Consider the following 19,126-nt stretch of genomic DNA (forward strand, 5'->3'; position numbering starts at 1 on the left):
TCTAAGCATTTTGCCCAAGGTGACCTGATGCAGCACTGGATGTAAGCAAGGCTGTAACTAAGAGGGCCTGAAAACCTGCCTGGTGGTTGGAGCAAAGGGCTGTGAGTGAGCCTTCCCAAACTTTGTTACTACAGCAGTTCAGTGTCTACTGATCATGTCCTGCAGGCCGGTACCCAAATCCCAGGCAGGCAGTATCCATGCACAACCTCTGCACCCATTTGTGACGAAGCAATAGCTTCCACAGGCTGTGGAGGTAGTGAGACCCAGTCCCTGACTTGGGAAAAGTTAGATTTTCGGAAAAAAGGCAATGAGAAAGAAATGAGGTTTGATTCTGCAGTCCTGTTAGTCCACACTTCCTCAGAAAGCACTGGCATGCAGTCATCAGCTATTCAGGCTGCTGAGGGAAGATAAAAGGAAACAAAGACAGACAGCAGTGGAGGAGGAAACTGGTTCTCACATCCTCTCTATGCTCCAGTTCTGCCTTTTGAAATACTGGGTCCTGGCGGGCTGAAATGCGTTCCCCCCCCCCAGCCCCTCCCTCAAATTACCCAGCACCACGCTGCATAGTGGGCTTTTTCACATGAGAGTGCTGGCTGCTGATCAGCAGCAGGCAGAGCCCTGACGCAGCCAGCACGGCCTCCCAGCTGACTCAGCGTGGTGCTGGGCCGGGTGCCAGAGCTGAGCCTCATAGCTTTGGTGCTCACATGCTCTCATGTACCCCCCCTTCTGCTCTGCACAAGCTGGACCCATCCAGGAAAGTCGTCCTTGGAGAAAAAGGACTTTAGGAAAGATTACAGTGAGAACTGCAAAGTTCCCACCACAACAGCTGGGAAATCCTTACCTAACGCTGTCTGTGGACCTTTATCAGATGAGTTCTTTTCTGGGGACTTACATGGCTGTATATTGAGCCCAGCCACAGGGCACGGTGCAAAAATGTGTTCCTAGGTCTCTGTGCTCTTGAAGGTATCCCGCTGCTATCACACCCCAGAGCCACTCCCTGCCCTGGTACCCGTGCACTGCTGTGCCTATAGTTCACAGAAACAAATGATTCTGCTGATATGGTACTTTGTGCTTTCTCATATGGCATTTTTGTTTTGGTTTTTAGATGAAGGGGGACTACAGACTGCCTGGATGCAGAGCAAGGTGTTTAAAATGATCGTCCTCTCTGCATCCAAATGCAGAGACTTCTTTGTCTGACAAGTAAATGAATGTCCCTGCAAAGAGAAGCTGCAGTGAGAGAGAGGGGGAACAGCACATGAACCTCTAGAGGTGCCCTTGGCTGAACCCCATCCAGGAACACCAAGGCAAATGCAGTTAATGAGAACCAAGCTCAGCTTCCTCAGCACATCCCAGCTGCTGCTTTAAAGCAGCATCTGTTCGGGGAACGGTGACTCTAAAAGCTTTCCTTTCCAAAGCACACATAACAAGATTTCTTTCTGGTCATGCAGCAAAGGGGGCAGGTGGGCAGGAGGTAGTAAGTAATTTGGTTAACTAAATAGGTGTGTTTCGGGTGGGTAGACAGGATTGTGAGGCCAGAATTACTAAGGAGAAAAAAAATAAAAGATTCTCAGTAGGAAAAATCCTCCAGATTGCACAGGAAAAATGGAGAAAAACAAGGACACAAAGCATCAGCCAAATGCAGTGGTGCAGTCAGAAACACCTCCCCACGCCCTGTGTAGAAGCTACTGAGCAAAGACGTTGCTGGGTGCCATAAAAGATCTGAAGCAAAGAGTGTTTAAAGAAAAAAATAATAAAAGGGTTTATTCTTCTCCCTCTTTTCCTTTCAAAGAGGTCTGGCAGGAAGGCTGTATTTTAGCAGTTGCCCTTAGGGTTGGGAACCCACTGAGGGGAGCAAGCCTGTAACTGTCAAATGGGATTTTCCTAAAGAGGTGGTATTTGCACTGGAAATACTCCCCAAAAGTAAACACAGCAAAGCATCGTTTCTCTGAGAAGACCATGCTGTGTAAAGAGCCCAACAGGCAGCTGAAATTGGGGTGTGACAAAGAGAAGACAGCACACAATGAAACGCAGGAGCTGCCACAGTGCTGCTGAAATTCAGGCACAGAGATGAATGGTTTTGTTGAACGTTTCTTCCAAAGGCTGGCTGTCCCGTCCTGCAGCACGAGCTATTCCTTAAAATGGAGGATGTTGCTTCATAGCATTTTACACTGTGGGGAACATGCTCTGTTCCCAGCTCTGTCTATGCCTTCTATGGTCTAAACAAAAAAAATCACTTCACTTTTTGATTTCCATTTGGTTATTAGATCCAGCTGCTGGATTGAGAGTATTTATCTAGTGAAAATTAGGGAAAATGCTTGTAAAATCGTTAAAGACCTCTCAAGCAGAGGAATTAATGGTGACTCTCAGCTGCAGGTGTAGATGTGTGTTGAGACCTCTCTGCAAGATGGTCTGTGTGGTAGAGCTGGGCAGACAAACTCCCTGGTGTCAGGAGCTCTGCTTCAGCTTGGATGTTGTATTGTGGGGTGGTGGGCTCGCGGTGCCTGGGGATGTGCTGCTCCATGGGCCACGTGCACTGCAGTGCTTCAGGGGAGCAGAGCTGGTGCCAGACCCTGGTGCTGCCCCTGAACAGTTGTGGCTGCAGGCCCATTTCGAGGGGCCTCCCTTGGAGGTGGTTTATATCCTTTTCTGTTGCAGGGAAGATTCTCTTGTCTGCAGAAGCACTGGATTTCTTCAGAAGATCTTACTTAGGAACGGGCTTACAGGCCTAAAAAGAGCCTGTATCCAGCCAGGACACTCAAGGACAGTCTGTAAATCTACTGACATATGTGTTCAGATTACACGGAATTGGAGAGGCAGCACTGGTTTTAATCTCATCCAGATTTTGGTACTTTTTCTGCCCAGCATATCCCACAGGTGAAATATGGCACCAGTGCAAGGGAGTGAACTGATGCCATCTGTACCACTTTGACACATGCCACTGTTGCAGGGTATTCTCCTCCAGGGTCTTGGCAGCATGTTGATGTGTCCCAGCATAGTGAGGCTCCTCGCTCAGTGTTGGCCAGCTCAGTCCCTTTGGCTCTCTCAGTCCTTGCTACTCTACTGGGGCCATAAAATAAGAGGACAAATAATGATCTACTCATACCAATGGTGAAATAAGCAGCTATTCATTAAGAAATCAATTTGGACGCTGTAGTGATGAGAATAATATAAGAATCCAGGTAGAAATGAGACCAGCATGCATTTTTTTTGTATGCCATCTTAATGACCAGTGGGTCGAACTCCATTCAGTGAGCAAATCAGCTATGATTGATCCATCCCTTCTGCTCCCATGTCATCCCCAGACACCCAGTGACTTTCTTCCAGCTTCTCGAAGGAGAATCAACAAAAGGAGGTAGCTGAGTCTGTATTCAGACAACATCCTGGAGCTTTGATGTTACAAAGAACACGTTAGGAATAGCTGGATCAGTTGTTACAGGGTCTCCTAGCTGGGAGCAGGAAAAGAAGAGGCAGCATTTAGGGATGTGTGGTGAACCCAGTTTAGACACTTAAAAGTGGGGAAGAGAACACGACAGTTTGAATCCTAGGCACTTTCAAGACTATTTTTAAATGCTTTGTAGTGTTTTTGGAGATACGAGGCCAGCAGCTTGGCCAGAAGCAGGCTGATCACAGGTGGGTGTCCCTCAGACGTTATCTCGCTCATGCATCTCAGATACAGCATTCAGCACCTGTGCTTTTCCTGCTCTGAACTTCCTTCAGCAGGTATGCCAGTGCCCTGCAGTATTCCTTGTGCCCCCACCTTGCTAACCCACTCAGCTGTGCCAAACCCTGCTGTGATTCCCTCCTGCTGAGAAACTTCAGAGAGAATCACAGAATTGCCAGGGTTGGAAGAGACCTCAAGGATCATGAATCTCCAACCTCAGAGGGTTGAGAGGGTAAGGTAGAGCCATTCTCCCTGGTGCCATGTTAGATATGTACCCCTCGATCTGCAGGCTGCAAAGGCTCTGTTTCAGGACCTCACAGAGCTCACCTCCCTTATTCTCACCCCACTGTAGTCTCAATTCCTTGCCTTTTTTTCCCTCTTTCAGTTACTGCTGCCTGCAGTATTTTTCTTGTGCTTTACCACTTAGACCCTAGGAGAGTTTTTGTTGTGTAATGTCTGCTTTAACCTTGTCAAACAATGTGAGTACTGAAAGGAAGGCATCCACACTTCCATTGCATCCTGTGCAATAAATTATTTTACTAGCTAGATATATTCTGTATCATTTTGCTAGGTTTAAAAAAAACATCTTTTTTTCCCCCTCCACAAGGAAGGCAAAAAGAGCATGGACATCTCAGTGGTGTTGCCAAGCAGAGCACAAAGCTCTCCTCGATCATTACCTACAGAGCTTCAGGAACTGCTTCCTAGAAAGCATTGTTCACGTGCCAGGCTGCTGCTGTACTCAGGTGGTTATGAGGAGGCAGTAACATGCTGGTCTCATAATGCTATCTTAAGAATCCATTATTAGGGACATGCAAACTGACAGCAACTGTTCCTGTTTACAGTGAGGAAAGGGGAGATGTGAAACAGAATTTTGGGAGATTCTGCATATTTAATTCTCTCAGAGGGACGTGGGTGCTGGAGTTCCCTCCTTGGCACCAAGTAGGCAGGTGAAGTCATAGACGTGCCCTGCTGCTGCTGGCAGTTTGCTTTCTGTCGGAAGCAAAGCACATCTGGTGTATCTCTCAGCTTGCTGGTGAAGTCTGTGTGACTTTCACATTTGTAACTGAAAGGGAAAGACCTGTCAGAGACAGCATGAAGTCTTGTTGCTCCAGGGAAGACCATAAGGCAGGAACAGACATATGAGGAGTGTTGAGACAACAATGATTGGCATAAAAGGCATGAAAGCAGAGCTCCCTTCCCACTGACACCAACAGTGGTGCAAATTTCAGCATACCTGGTGCATACCTCCTTGTACCTGAGAGCAGGGAATGGCATGCATGCCTGAGGTCTGTGTTCTGGGTAAGCAAGCAGCCAAGTCAGCCTCATGCAAGTGGAAAAAATGTAAGCAAACCACTGTGAAGAAAGTAATCCCCAGGTGCTGCTGCAGCACTGTTACTGCAGTCAGAGAAGGAAAATCTCCAGGAGGGTCTGGGAGCTCTGTCAAGGCACATGCAGGGGCTATTAGATCCATTGCTTGGTCTGAAACCCACTGCAGTCAGCAGGATGGTTTCCATTGATTCCAGGAGCAGACGTTGCTGGTGAGCACAGGAATAACTGCTGTGTGTGTGAGGGGTGATCTCTGAGCAGGGCTTTCCATCATGGTGTCACTGCAGCCAGCATCACGTGTGCATGACTGGAAACATTAGAGCCTTCCAGGCTCCTCGTGCCCCGCTCCCAACAGCTGGCTCTGCTGCCTGTGGGATTTGCTCCAGTTACACAGCTCACCCAATTATCTCCCGTGACAGGGAAAGAAAACTTGCTCAGTGATGAGAGATCATTACAAATTACAAGCTCTGTGAGTTTGGGACAAACGAACCCCCGAAGTGCTGCCTGGTTGAACACTGTCTGTGTTCTGTGTGATAAATAACAGCTGACTTTTTCCATCACTAGGAAATGAATCACTGTGGAGACAAAACCCAAAAGGAGTCTCAGTCCAGCTAGGAGACCTGAGAAGGAAGCTGCTGGAGGAGAGACATATACTAACTCCACTGGCCTGTAGCCTGTCTTACACTTACTAACAAATGTCAACAACTAGGTAATGTCCTTCCTTTGTTCTTTCTGACACTGGCACAGGACTTGGGGGTTAAGGCACAGAAATGTTAATTTTCCCCAGCTCTGTAAATTCTGTGTCTTGAAGGATAAGTCATGATCCATGTAAAATATAGTATCTGTTGGTGGAGCCCGGAGAATCTGAGTCTCCTTTTAAAAAAATAAAAGCTGTGGTGGAATTAAACCAGACACAGAATGTTGAGATGTATCTGGTTCCAGACCCTTGTGCAGGCTTCTTCTGAGTAAGAGAGCTGAGTCAGGACTGTAACCAGTGGACAAAGCTGGAAAAATGGAGGTCAAAGGGAGAATTTTATTTCCTTCCTAAATTTTGTTGATGCATTCAGAAAGCACCAGGTACAGTCAGTCATCTTGTTCTGTTCATTGCAGCTGTGAGAACTTCAAATAGGCTGGAAATAAATTTCTGGATTTCAGGAACTCGCCCTGCACAGGATTGTGGCCATGCTTTGTTTGCAGCTGTTTTACCTGGGCGAGAAGTTATGGGGTATATCCAACCACATCAGGCTTCACTAAATTGAAGTGTGGAAATGGCCAGTGCCTTGGGTTTTAAATGAAGTAAAATGGAGACTGCAAGCCCTGATGCACCTGGTCTGTTGTGTCATGGAAACATTTCTTCCTGCCTCTTGAAATGCTCAGATTACATCCTGATGCCTGAGATTCAGTTCCTTAGTTCAGTTCAGATATTACTGGTTACAAAATCCAGGCAATACTTGCTTTCATGCAGCAGCTGCACATTGTGTGGTGAAGTGCTTCCTTTAATTCATTCTTAAGTGACTTGCTTTTAATCCTGCAGCATGACCTCTCACTGCAGGATGTGCTTCCCAAGCATGAGTCAAGGGGGGAAGAGCTGTGCTGAGGGGAAGGCAGTTGTGTTCACAGCCCAAACCCATCCTCCATCTATTCATCCATCCGTTTTCCCTGAGCTCCAGGTCAGAGATATCTTGTGAAGGGCAAGCAGCATAGCAGCCAGAGAATCATATAGCTGGTGAAGTCACCATGAACTGTATGCTCATGTGCCAAGGGACAGCGAAAGAAAACTTCAAATCAGGCTAAAAATAATATAACCACTAATTATTAGCTTAACTTTGCCACACCAGCTGTGTTGTGTAGGACCATCTGGTAAACAGAACACGAGATTGTGATGTCCTGTTTGTGTTTCTACCTGCAAGCTGAATGCTGATCCCTGGGTGAATGTGCACTTGCTAACCTTGGGGCACTGTTGCTGCTATGACTGGGCTGTGGTCTTCAGAAATGTGTGAAGACAACTGAGCAGGACAGATGAGATCTAGAGGAAGGTAAAAACATCTGCCTATAGTTAAGCAGGCTTTGTTACATGTCCATATGAGCTACTGTGCTTAGCTCCTACTGTCACATATCTCTAGATTGGAGCAAATAGCAGAAGTGCCACTGGTGATGCATCATGCAATGCAAGTGGCAGAAAGTCAGTCCACTTCCCCCATTGCTCAGCTTCTCCTCTGCCCTTACAGCTCTGTTCGTTTCTGTTGCAGGGAGCAGCCAATCTTCAGCACCAGAGCCCATGTTTTCCAAATTGACCCTGCTACCAAAAGAAACTGGATCCCCGCCAGCAAACACGCCTTGACTGTCTCCTATTTTTACGATGCCACGCGCAATGTGTACCGGATCATCAGCGTGGGAGGCACCAAGGTAGGGAGCATTTGCTGACAGCATCACAGCTTGAAAGCAAGTTTGTCTCCAACTGATGCCTGTTCTGGATGCTTTCTGTGTCACGTTGATTACTTTCCAGCATGGGGCACTCTGGTGTCTTTACTACAAGGGATAGAAGATAAAATACTGCCTCTGTGCTTGAATGTAGTCAGTATTGGACACTAGACTCTGTGCTGCTAATGAGAAGTGTGCTTTCTTCTCTCTCTCTGTCCTTGGCTCTTTCCTTTCTGAGCATGCAAAAGAGAGCTTTCTAAGAGCCTTGATCCTGTGCTAAAACTGACCCACGTAGACAGAAGGAACAAACAGAGGTGCAGTCTGTTCAGTCACTACCCCCAAGACAAGGTTAATTCTCCCTAAACTGCTCTTGATAGAAATTTTTCTGACTTGTTTCTGAAGACCTCCATTGGCACAGATTCTGCAGTCTTCTCAAGCAGTTGATTTTGTTGCTACCCTAACCAACAGTGTTCTGTAATAGCTCGTGCTAAGTGCAGTTTAAGCCTTTTACTTCTTGGTTTTTTTATTCCTACTCGCCGTGACAGTGAAGAACATCAGAAAGTTGTTCAGTCCCCAGAGACATTCTGCATCTTCTCTTTTCTTCCAGCAGTGAAGGCTCAATGAAGTTTGCTTTCTTATTTTTTTCTTTCGTAGACAAAAAGATTCACACTTGTTTGTGTTTCATAGCTAGATGAGAAAGACTTTTGATCACCAGAACCCTGAGTAGCTGTTCTGTATATTAAAAGAGAACTTCTACCCTGAGTTCCTAGAGTGCTTAGTGATTGTGATGATCCCACACTACAACCTGGGGCAGCAGAATGGAGTTTTCTCTAACTCATTTTTGCCTCTCTCCACAGGCAATCATCAATAGCACTATCACCCCCAACATGACCTTCACAAAGACATCCCAGAAATTTGGACAGTGGGCAGACAGCCGAGCCAACACAGTATATGGATTGGGCTTTGCTTCAGAGCAGCACCTCTCCCAGGTAATATGGCAGATCAGAGACCTGATCCCAGTAAAACAAATATCCCTGAAACCCTGAAGGAGAGATCAGACTCAGGAGGAAAAAAAAACATTGGGGTCCTGATGTAGTGCTGTTCCCAGTGTGCCAAAACCTAATTCAAGATGCAAAGATATGAGGAAATGGTTTAAAGTAATCCTTGTAGAGTGTCTTGATTGTTACAAAATGAATTTGACTCAGGGCTCCTAAGTGAGTATTTAGCTACTTTCACAGTTTTGAGTGCTGGAATCATGGGCAGGTAGGGGCGATTTCCTCAATTTTATTATTAATTGAAGTAGAAAGCACATAAATAACAAAGGGAGGAGTAACCCAGACATTGATTCTTATTTGTTCTACATTTCAGTTTAGCAGCAGAGTGACTTTTCTGCTCCCTTCTAGTTTGCAGAAAAGTTCCAGGAGGTGAAAGAAGCAGCTCGTTTGGCAAGGGAGAAGTCCCAGGATAAAACAGAGCTGACCAACCCTGCCCTGAGTATCACATCTCACCAGGTAACGCTTGGGATTGGGCATGGATAAAACTTACTGCAGAGCAGTGGCTGCTAGGGAAAATGGTCACTGTGCTCATCTCCTCCAGTAACTTTTGCTTCTGTCTTTTCTGCATAAAGGCTTTTTTGATAGACACTGAGGTTGGAGGTTCTCTTTCTGATGACACCTGTGACCCTGTTGTCACTCTACTGAAGCACATGAAGTGGATAAAGTAATTTCTGCTTCAGTAGAGTTTTTGGAAGGTTTACACTCCTCTCTCTTTGTCAGTTAAACATTTGTCTTCATAAAGCCATGCTGGAGGAGGTCTTGGGTTTTCTGTTAGTGGTGATGGTAGTGGTTTTTGGCTTTATTTTCTTTACAGTTATTGGCTCTCTATGGACTCAGTGTGACAGTAATAGGCAAGCAACATGCAAGAATGCATTGTTGCCTGGCTGAAGAAGATAGGAGAAAAGATACGTGGCATTTCCAGCCATTTTTGTTCCCTTGCTGGGGCTGCAGGGGAGTTCCTCTCTCAAGTGTCTCTGGTAGCTGATGGTGCCAGTCTCAGAAAGACAAAGTGATTTCTTAGCATTGGTGACTGGGGAGTCCCTGCTAGACTTCTTCCATTTCTGCCCTGCTTCCACTGCAGAAGAGAAGGAGCTGTGCTATCCATGCAGAAATCACTGCCTTCCACCTTGGGGAAATCTTCACTAAGAGATGCAAGCTTGACAACCAGTCATTCAATTTCATTTTTCCCCAGACCAGAAAGCTTAAGCCCGTCGCTTATCATTCTCACATTTGTCACACTTGCAATTGCTGCCTGTCTCCCTGTATAACTGAATCAATTCCAGCAGCAGGAGGGTGGAGAGGACAGGATAAGCTGTAGAGATGTCTACCCATCTTTTTCTCATGTTGCAGCAGTTTAGCATTGATGGTGAAGTTGCCCTCCCAAGTAGTGCTCTCCAGAGGTGGTTATGAATTTCACTGAGCTCTTGGCAGAAAGAGAGGAGCTGTAGGATGGAGGACACTGCGTTCTCTGGGTTGAATACAGATGGAATGGCAGCAGGAGGAGGAGGGAGTGTGAACAGTACCTTGGCCTGCAGGGAAAAGAGGGGGAGGTAGAGGCAGTGGCTCTCAAGAGACTGGAAATGTCATGTGGAATGGAAACATGGGCAAAACCCACCTAGATTTTGGCTCCCACTATCTTAGTCCCATCTTAATATGTGGCACGTGAGTAAGAGAGTTGAATAAAGCATTCGTAGCAGAACCAAGACAGATTCATGGTCAGCTGCAACTGTGAGAGCTTCCCTGGCTGGGAGGCAAGCTGAGAGTGGAGAAACACTCTGCTATTCTGTTTATATCAGGCTGAGTGCAACAGATGTCACAATAGGATGCATCCATTTCCCATGCACAGCTATGGCAGAAGGGATGAGGTGATCAGAAGGTGATTTGGCACGCATCTTGGAAGTGGCCTTAAGGCTCAGTTCATTCTTTGTACTTGACTCAGCAGTGCTAAAGTGGCCTCGATGTAAGCCCATGCTCACCCTTCCCATTCAGCATGCCTCATCTCACCATGGGAGAACTCACACATAGGCATGCATGACCCCTGCCTGCAGCCATCTGGCAGCCAGCACACAGCACTTGCAGGGTTTGCTGCCATGTGGGCATCCAGATCTTGTCCTGCTTCCCCCAGCCTGTACAAACTCCATCTCCTACTACTGGTTTTCAGTCTCTGCATTAATACAGCTTCAAATCTGAGCTTCATCCTTCAATAATTGATTGTTTTTCTGTTTGCAAGTGAGCAGAAAGCAGGTCTGTCTCCTGAAATTAAATCAGGGTTCTCTGATTTTCTGCATTTGCACTAGCTAATTTAGCCTTCAGACTTAAGAGGAAATCCCAGGACAGCAGTTCTCTCCCATCCTCTAGTACCTTTTAGGTCAATCCCCATCTTGTTTTAGCATCTCCATCACAGAGTAACTGTGGGTACTGCGAGTAGCAAAACATCGTGGAGCATCTTCAACTGTTACCAGTTTCAGCTGAACTCACAGGAGCTAACAGTCCAGAACAGAAACTTCTGCACCTTGCCTGCCTCAGTTTCTCCACTTATAAAAAGAGCTTTGTGGGGCAAGGAGGCAGGGTTGTATTTTGCAGGTCTTGCTTCTCGATTGCCCTCTGGAAGGCTTCTTGAAGCTAGTGTTCAATACATCTTGTGGCCCAGTCTGGCTCTATTTTTAGATGTCAGATGACTCTGAAGACAGGTGGCTGTCCTTAGCACAGACTTTTAAGGGCTACCTATCAACTCCAGTGGGCTCACCAGCCACCTGGTCTCACAGCCCTCAACTAAGAATCCCAAAGTCTCATTACTCACAGAGCCTTTTTATAGCTCAGTTTGCCATGTCTGTGCCAAGTTTCTTCCCTGCTATGACAGGAGACCAGAAGACAGGGTCTTCTGGAGAGACTGGAGGATATAAAGTCTGCTTTGGATTTTGCATGTTCATCACTGCTCTGCTGTCAGTTTCCTTCAGACTGGGAGGATGAATCCATCTCTTCTAGCTCTGATTTGCTCAGGAACAGGGAGGTATTAGAGAAAGGGGTATCCTTTAGGAGTATCAGTCTTTTCTTCCACACCTTTGAAAAGTGAGTAGCAGAGTTTCCCTCCCTTGAGCCCCACGATTCCAGTGGTACATGGTGTCTTAATTCAGTGTGCTGAAACGAGTTGCAACTGAACCCAGGTGGCATAGCTAGATCTGTGTTCAGAGTGTATTAAGTCTTTGCACTGCTCTGAGAACCAGCAAGAAAGTCGTGTTAAGAATTCAGTAAAACCCTAAAACAGCCAGCTTGAGCAACTTGGCGTGTTGGGCACAGCCATGGGACTCAAATTACAGGCTGTAACATCACTGGCATTTGTCAAGGGAAAGCTGAGGGCCACAGAATTCAGTACCTCAAGTCAGGAGGGAGGAAGAGCTGGTGTGGGCAAGCTGTGAGCCCACCTGTTCAGGGTGTCTGTGCACTGGGATCACTGCCCCAACATAGCATGGAGGCAGGGAAAGGGAAGACGTGAGAGCAGAGCAGCTGCTGGAAGAGCTGAGCAGGACAGACACCAGCTTCCCTGTCCAAGAGAAAGCCCTGTGCCTGTATGGTTTCTGAAGTCATAATTACACCATGATTGATTCTGCTGAGCTATACATGAGGGTCTTTGCCGTGACTTGTCATGTAAATGCTGTGCACAACACTATGTAGGAGCTGAAATTGAAAGCTAGGGTCTCTCACACAAACACAGGAAATGAGAGCCAGCCCTGTGAACCTAGGCTGTGAATGAGTTTTCAGGAATCCTGTAGCCACAGCACTTTTCTTCACTGCCACATGATAACCACCTCTTCCTCATCCCTCAGGTACTTCCAAGCCCCATCATCAGCTCTAATGGACCAGGAGAAGATAAACTATTTAGGAGCCAAAGTGCTGATGTTGAGATAAGCACAGAGAAGGAGCGTCTGAAGAAGATGCTTTCAGAAGGGTGAGGCTGCTATGAGTTCCTGGCTTCTAAATTCTGTGTTCTGGCGGGATTTGGAGCATGTTCTGTTATCCTAGTGCTCATAGAGCTCCTAAATAACCATGTGATCTCAGCTCAAACTGCTGACATCTGATGGAGGTCAAACTGCTGACCCCATAATACTTGTTTAGTTAGCCAAAGAATGCTCTAAGTTTGCCGTTGCCCAAACCCTCCACTGTAACAATTTCCTTTCTCCCCAGGTGAAAGTTTTTGGTTTTTTTTCAGTTCAGGGATGAAATCTGTTACTCATGCAGGATGGGAAGGAGAATGCTTTGAGTCTGCAGCAGGGATGAGTTCACGCCAGTTATCTACAAATCAGTAGTTTGTGATACCAGAGGATGTTCACACTTTTCCAGCTGGCCTAAGGCTGCATTTGTGTTAATTCCTCTGACGATTCCAGCAGAGTCCCTGCTGCTTCTGGTCTTTGTCTGTTCAAAAGACTCTGGGCTGGATTCTACCCTGCGGCTCCTGCTGAGCTCTCAGCTGAACACTTAGAATATTTCCTTTGCTGCCTTCTCCTGAGTTGGGTGGTAGGGTTTTACACAAAGCAAACTCAGATCCAACAGGGGTTTAAAAATGGATTCACCCCCCCCCCCATTAATCTCACTGTGTGGTTTCTGCAGTTTCACGAAAACACACATGACCTCAAAGTTGAATATTATCAGAGGATAAAGGAAAGAGAAGCAGATTCAAGGATTGGAGGATACATTTAAATGTATTTTGGTAAAATGAAAACCAAATAAAAAGCTGTGCAGGGTAGAGAGCTGCCCAGCATTTCCAGGAACATGATTTCAGTGCACATTTGCAATATGAGGGAACAAAACTTTTATAATAAGACTCTCACGCTGTCCTGCACGCTTCCCTATTTTCTTTTACATAGCTCAGTGAGTGAAGTCCAGTGGGAAGCTGAATTCTTTAGCCTTCAGGACAACAACAGCAAACTTGTGGCTGCTCTCCATGAAGCCAATGCCAATGTGGACCAGTGGAAGAAGCAGCTGGCTGCGTATCAAGAGGAGACGGAAACACTGCGGCAGCGGGTGAGCACAGGAGGGCCCTTGTGGAACAGGTCAGAGGAAACCCTGTTCCAGAGCCAGATGGTGCCCTTGACCCTGTTCTCCCATCAGTTTTCATGGGTGTCAAATTCAGGATGCTGTGTGAGTCTGGCAGGGAAGATTTGTCAAGGAATAAGGTCACGCAACTAGGGACCTCTCACAAGAGCTCCTTTATTCTGCAGAGCAAGCTGGGAGTGTGCTGAGTCCCTGTAGATAAAGGGAGGAAACCAGAGCACTAAGTTAGAATACTGGCTTCCCTTCAGATTCTCCAAGGTAGTTCCTAGCTGCCAGCACTGCTGAGTAAGGCCTGTTTTCCTCCAGAGCTGGGCATCAGGACAGCCTTTTGGCTGCTGGCAGGAAGGATGAACATTGCTCTATCTGCTATAATTAGCTGGAATCTAAGCTGTAACATCATGAAACGGGGGTTGCACAGTACAAACAAGCACTTGTTCAGTTGGAATAATAGGATCTTTTGACCTACGTAATGCCAGAGAGGTCGCAGATCAACTGAGGAGGCCTGTGTGCATCTGGGCAGAGGAGTGACAGTCACACGGTTGGGTTTCTTGGAAGGGAGGAACTGCAATGTATTCAAGAAAGCACGTTAGGACAGTTGGAATTCCACTGGGAAAGGACTCTGAGCCCTGGAGAAGGAAGCATAAAGGCATTTCACTTCTAGATTGTGCATTCAAAAGACAGCAGGGTTTTATAGCAATTAACAGCTGTTCTCACTTGATGGCTGTTGTGTGGCCAGTGTGCAGTAAACAACCATCCCTCAGGATTCTGTGCCTTTTCTAATTCTCAGCAGAGGGGTCAGACAGTAAAAGAGTTGTACAGAGCAAATTTTCTCTTCTGCAACAGGAGCCTGCCTTAAGTATAACTGAGATCTTGGCTGTGCCTACACGTATGTGCATTTTTCAGGGCTGGCTGGCATGAGCTTCCATTTCCTTGCCATCACTCTGTGAATTCTCAGCTGTTTGGTGGCTGTTCTCATAGCCAGGAGACAGGAGTTAGGCTTTCATGAGTGAGGGGCAGCCAGTGCACACTTTGTAAAATCACAGAATAAACAAACTAATTGAAACATCCAGACAGTTGTCTCTAAACCAGGACATTTTGGGACCAGAGCTGGTTGATTCTGGCTGTAACTATGTGAACCTCACAGCTCATGGCCATGGTTACATGAATCCTAGTGCAGGCTGCCCTTGTTTGTGGGAAAGTATTTGGATTCAAGTGTGTCCATGTGAGAGTACTCAGTGCTGGAGCTGCACTTGCAAAGCTCAGCACAAGCCCTTTGAGAGCTCAGGCCTCATCAGCAGCTGCTGCAGACTTTCTGACTGGCCTTTAAAAATGAATCCTTTTCATGAATAATTTAAGCCACTGGGCTGAATTTTTGGGAATGGGAAGCACACTTGGACAAACCCTTCCTGCCAGCTCTGCTCTGGCTGAACTGCAGTAACTCCCTTGCCACAGCAGTATCTATCTGGGGATGTAAATGGTGCTGGATCTGGCCACTGCTATGAACTATGGGCTCATGTGCTCGTTGTCAGCTAGTCAGAATTTGCTGTAAGTGCAAGACTGCAGGAGAAAGCAGAGACAGAGACTCTTATCAGGATTTTTCTGCAGTGTGTGTTTGTGTATGACCTATGCTGAGCAGAAGGAGGGAATTTTTTTTCCCAACAGCCACAGGAGATGAGCTGTTACCCTGTTGCAAGCTCAGTTGCGTTTGCAAGAGATCCAGAACGTGACAGAAAATGCTTATTAGTAATAAGATGTAGGGACATTCCTGTGTCTCTAAGTATATCTCCCTTTCTTCTGTGTAGGTAGCAGAACTGGAGTCACAGGGGGCTCATGACTCCTCCAGTGAGAACAACAAGGAAGAGCTGAGCCAAACTCTGGAAGAACTGGAACTGCTGATCAAGGCTAAAGATGAGGTAATAACCCCATGAAGCAGAGGAAAACCTGAATCTGGATGGCCTGTCAATCACCAACACCCTGTCTGTCATTCATAGCTTCTCTGAGATCAGATACCTCATGCTGTTGCACACAATGCTATGCAAGCCAGGAGCCTTCATAAGCCAGCACAGGACAAGGGCTTAGAGAGAGGCAATAGGTACAATGAAAAGGAAATTTGAAAAAGAGCATTAAGGAAGCCAAACTTTGGAGCTGTGTATGGTTATATGATCTTTGGAGCAAGGGAAGGAGCTTTTGTTGAGATCTGTGGTGGGAGCTGGCCCTACTGGGACAAAAGTGGATCTGGTGTGATGCTCTTCCCCCTTGTGTTTTAGGAGATTCAGATGCTGAAAAGCCAAAAATGCAGCCGATGGGAAGCAGAGGGCGAGCGTGAGGAGACACTACAGAAGCTCCAGGTAATGATGGCAGATCTGGGACAACTCTGCACTTGGAGTGGAGAGACCATTTCTCCTTTGAGCTTAAGAGTAAATGTCTTAGCGGTGCCAAACTTAACGCTGTCTCTGAATGATGGGGACTGGCCCTTGTCAATGTCTGCCTTCCTCCACCCAGTTTGTGTCCCTCAGAGGTGCTAGGCAGGATGCCATCAGCTGGCAGTGGCAAACCCAACCTGCACATGCTCTCCTTTACCTCTCGCTGTAGACTTCACGTGGGATACAAGTGGGATGGTGGTATCCTGTGACCTTCCATCTCTCTGAAGTCTTGCTCAGCCTGCTGGATGGCCAGCAGTGGCTGAGGGAAAAGTTATGGCTCAGTCTGGCTGGCAGGAGGGATGCAAGCTGCTCTGCACCTCAGGGCAGGGACACAGATGGAAGCACGATCTGTGCAGTCTCTAGGGGCACTGCCTGCGTTTGCTTATCTGAGTAACTGAAGAAGGAGGGGATCTGTCACAGGGCTCAGCACTGTACCCAGGCACTGCTTTTCATGCCAGGATAGTATTTTTAAACATCAAATGCCATCAAATGTCTTGAAGATCAGTTTGTGAGGAAATCCATGTTAATAGCACCAGTTCAAACCGCATGCAGATGACTGGGTCTGGGGACACATGTTCACATGCATTTGCATGCTGGCAGGCTGTGGCTTAATGTAGGGAGGGCCCCTGTGAGAGAGCTGATGCAGACCTGCGATGTCTGGGTGTGGGCAGCTTTGTGCTGGGGTGCTGATGGAACTGTTTGGTGGAGATAAGTGTGGTGATCTGTGAGCAGCACCTATCAGTGCTGGGGCAGCCACCTCACTGCATTGTGTCCTTTGGCAGGAGCTGGAAGCACGCAACGCAGAGCTGGAGCGCCGCCTTCACCTGGCTGAGCAGACACTGGCAGAGACCCTGTCTGAGAGGGAGAAGATCCAGAATGAGGTCACCAAGGTGGCAGAGATAATGGACGTGAAGATTTTTGAGCTCAGTGAGATCCGGCAAGGACTAGCCAAGCTGGTGGAGAGCAACTGAGCAGCAGCATGCTCAGAGGAGACACCTCTGGAGAAGGGGAGCCTGACCTGGGACTGGTCACTGACAGCAGTTTTGATCACAGAACAGCCGTGAGGTCTGTTTGGGCAGGATATGCCAACATACCAGCAGCTGCCTGGACAGTGTGGTGACCAGCTGCAGCCACTTACTGCCCACTGAACAACGAGCTGGAGAGCAGAGAGGGCCTGAGCTCCTGTATCCTCCACAGGAAGCATCTACAAGTCACAGCCAGGCTTCTCTGGACCCTGTCATGTCTGGCACAGTCCAGAGACAGCAGCTGTCCCTCTGCTGCCTTCCCAGCCTCCCTGCTGCCACACTGTGTCTCCATTTTTACAGTTTTCTAGGGGAAGGGGCTGAGCAGCCTTTGCATTTTTTTCAGTAGTTTTTTAGGGAACCACTTGCCTTTTGCAAAATAAGCTGCTTATTTCCCAACTTAGGGAGGGAAAAGAGGTATCAGCACTTTGGGGACATCACTAGCTCCTTTTCCAGCCCTAACTACACCGTGTCTTTCTAACAGGATGCAACAACACTGGTTGCTGTCAGGAGCTTACAGAGGTTGCAGAGTCCCCAGTGCAGAGCAGGGTACTTGTCTGCCCAAGTGCTGTTCAGTTCCAGCCTCCAGAGGAAAAAGAACTGCAGAAAAAGCTCTTATTAGTTTAACACAGTGGGATTTAATGAATTCTTAAAACTTCTTTAAGCTGAGAACAAAGGCCTGGTTGGGAAAGGGGCATTTGAGAAATGGGACGTGCCCGAGGGGATGGCCAACCAACTGCTAGATTGGCATCTCTCCTGGCCTCTGAGGGCTGTAGTTAATTGAAATTAAATGGAGCAAATCACAGTTGCTCTTGTTTGGTTTTTTTTTCCTCTCTCTTTTATAGGGAAACAGTCCACAGAGATGTCCTGCTCTGTGTCAGATGAGCAGTGTTCCTTTTGAAGGGTACAGGTCCCAGCTTGCCATGCTTAGCCAGATTCAGTGAGAACAGGAGGCTTTTGGAGCAAGCTGGGACCAGTGCCCTGTAGGGCCTGTGGGAAGTCTGTGGGTTACTGTAGATGTTGTCTAGTAGGAATCGAGCAAAGCCTGAGGGAGACACTGCAGAAACCTGGAAAGTCATGTCTCTCTCATGGCGTCCTTTGAGCCCCCGTAGTTACTTAGGAGCATGCATAGCCCTGTGCTGAATGACAAAGCAGTGTCTGTGTAGAAGTAGATAGTAACCTTACAGGAGTGCTGATTTGGATTTTGTGGTTGTTTTTTGCCCTCTTTGCTGCTATAGATTAGGCAAAGACAGCAGTAATCCTGGGAATGTTTCCCAGGTCTGCAGAAACTGTAATTACTTAGCAAGCACCGGCTGCCATGTGATGCCTTCTCTGCATCCAGACAATCCTGGGCAGACCAGCATCAAGGCAGTGCAGTTCCTCAGGGCCTCCCTCTCCTTTCACTCACCTGGTGACCAAGAGAGGAACCCACATCTTCTGCACGCTGCCTGCAAGTTGGGACAGGACTGGGTCTGGCACCTTGGGAATCTGCTGGAGTGGAGAATTGCTGGTGACTCTGTGCTGGATTGTGTCTAGGCAAAGCCCATCCCTTGCACAGGGATGGTGAGGAAACACTGAAATTTCCAGACCTGTGTAGCCAGGGAGGGGCATTTCAGTTTGCAAGTTTTCAGGTTAGTTTTCTTGTTTGTTTTTCTTTCTCTCTTTCTCTCTCTTTTTTTAATTATTATTCTGTTGTTTTTGTTGCTATTGGTTTCCATTTTATTTTGTTTTGCATGAAGTGTTCTCACAACTGTGTAGGGGTGGAGCTGTTGTAGTAATATTTGTTTCAGGGTATTTAAGAAGGGAAGAAAGTAAGCTGGCTGGCAAAGTTCTCTGGGGACTTGTATACACAACCCATGCCAGTGTTCACTTTTTATTCCAACAGGAGCAGCCTTCTTTGAAATAGAGATCAGCTCCAAGAAAGGTGTGTTTCGTCTGCATCTGTTACTGTAATATGGGGTGATGGAGGTGGGGCTTGGAGTATGAAAGAAAAAGTAAGCAAAAGTTTACATTCTGGTTGTCTCTGCTCTCTCACACTTCTTTTCCATGGCTGTGACCCACAAGGTAGAGCTGGATACAGATTCTTGAATTTGACCAGTGACCATTTCAAGCATCTGAGCCCATGCCTGTGTTGTACTGCTCATTGATCAGGGCTGACCTGGCCAACGT

At 47.1% G+C, this 19,126-nt stretch overlaps 1 protein-coding gene across 4 annotated transcripts in view; it reads left to right on the forward strand.

Annotated features, from left to right (window-relative positions):
* HOMER3 (homer scaffold protein 3) overlaps nt 1–18,880 on the forward strand; it is a 33,548-nt gene extending 14,668 nt beyond the window's left edge. For 2 of the 4 annotated variants that reach the window (XM_090126193.1, XM_031604087.2), the window contains 8 exons: nt 7,237–7,393; nt 8,266–8,397; nt 8,812–8,919; nt 12,288–12,409; nt 13,326–13,482; nt 15,315–15,425; nt 15,780–15,860; nt 16,718–18,880. In XM_090126193.1, the coding sequence (XP_089982319.1) occupies nt 7,237–7,393; nt 8,266–8,397; nt 8,812–8,919; nt 12,288–12,409; nt 13,326–13,482; nt 15,315–15,425; nt 15,780–15,860; nt 16,718–16,906 (1,057 nt within the window). In that variant the 3' untranslated portion in view covers nt 16,907–18,880. Of the gene's footprint in view, nt 1–5,551; nt 5,697–6,897; nt 7,024–7,236; nt 7,394–8,265; nt 8,398–8,811; nt 8,920–12,287; nt 12,410–13,325; nt 13,483–15,314; nt 15,426–15,779; nt 15,861–16,717 lie in introns of all 4 variants that reach the window. The other 2 variants (XM_031604084.2, XM_031604085.2) reach the window with 2 other exon arrangements.
* The last annotated feature ends 246 nt before the right edge of the window (nt 18,881–19,126 follow it).

This window comes from Phasianus colchicus, chromosome 28, assembly GCF_987193195.1.
Source record: "Phasianus colchicus chromosome 28, bPhaCol1.hap1.1, whole genome shotgun sequence".
Taxonomy (NCBI): domain Eukaryota; kingdom Metazoa; phylum Chordata; class Aves; order Galliformes; family Phasianidae; genus Phasianus; species Phasianus colchicus.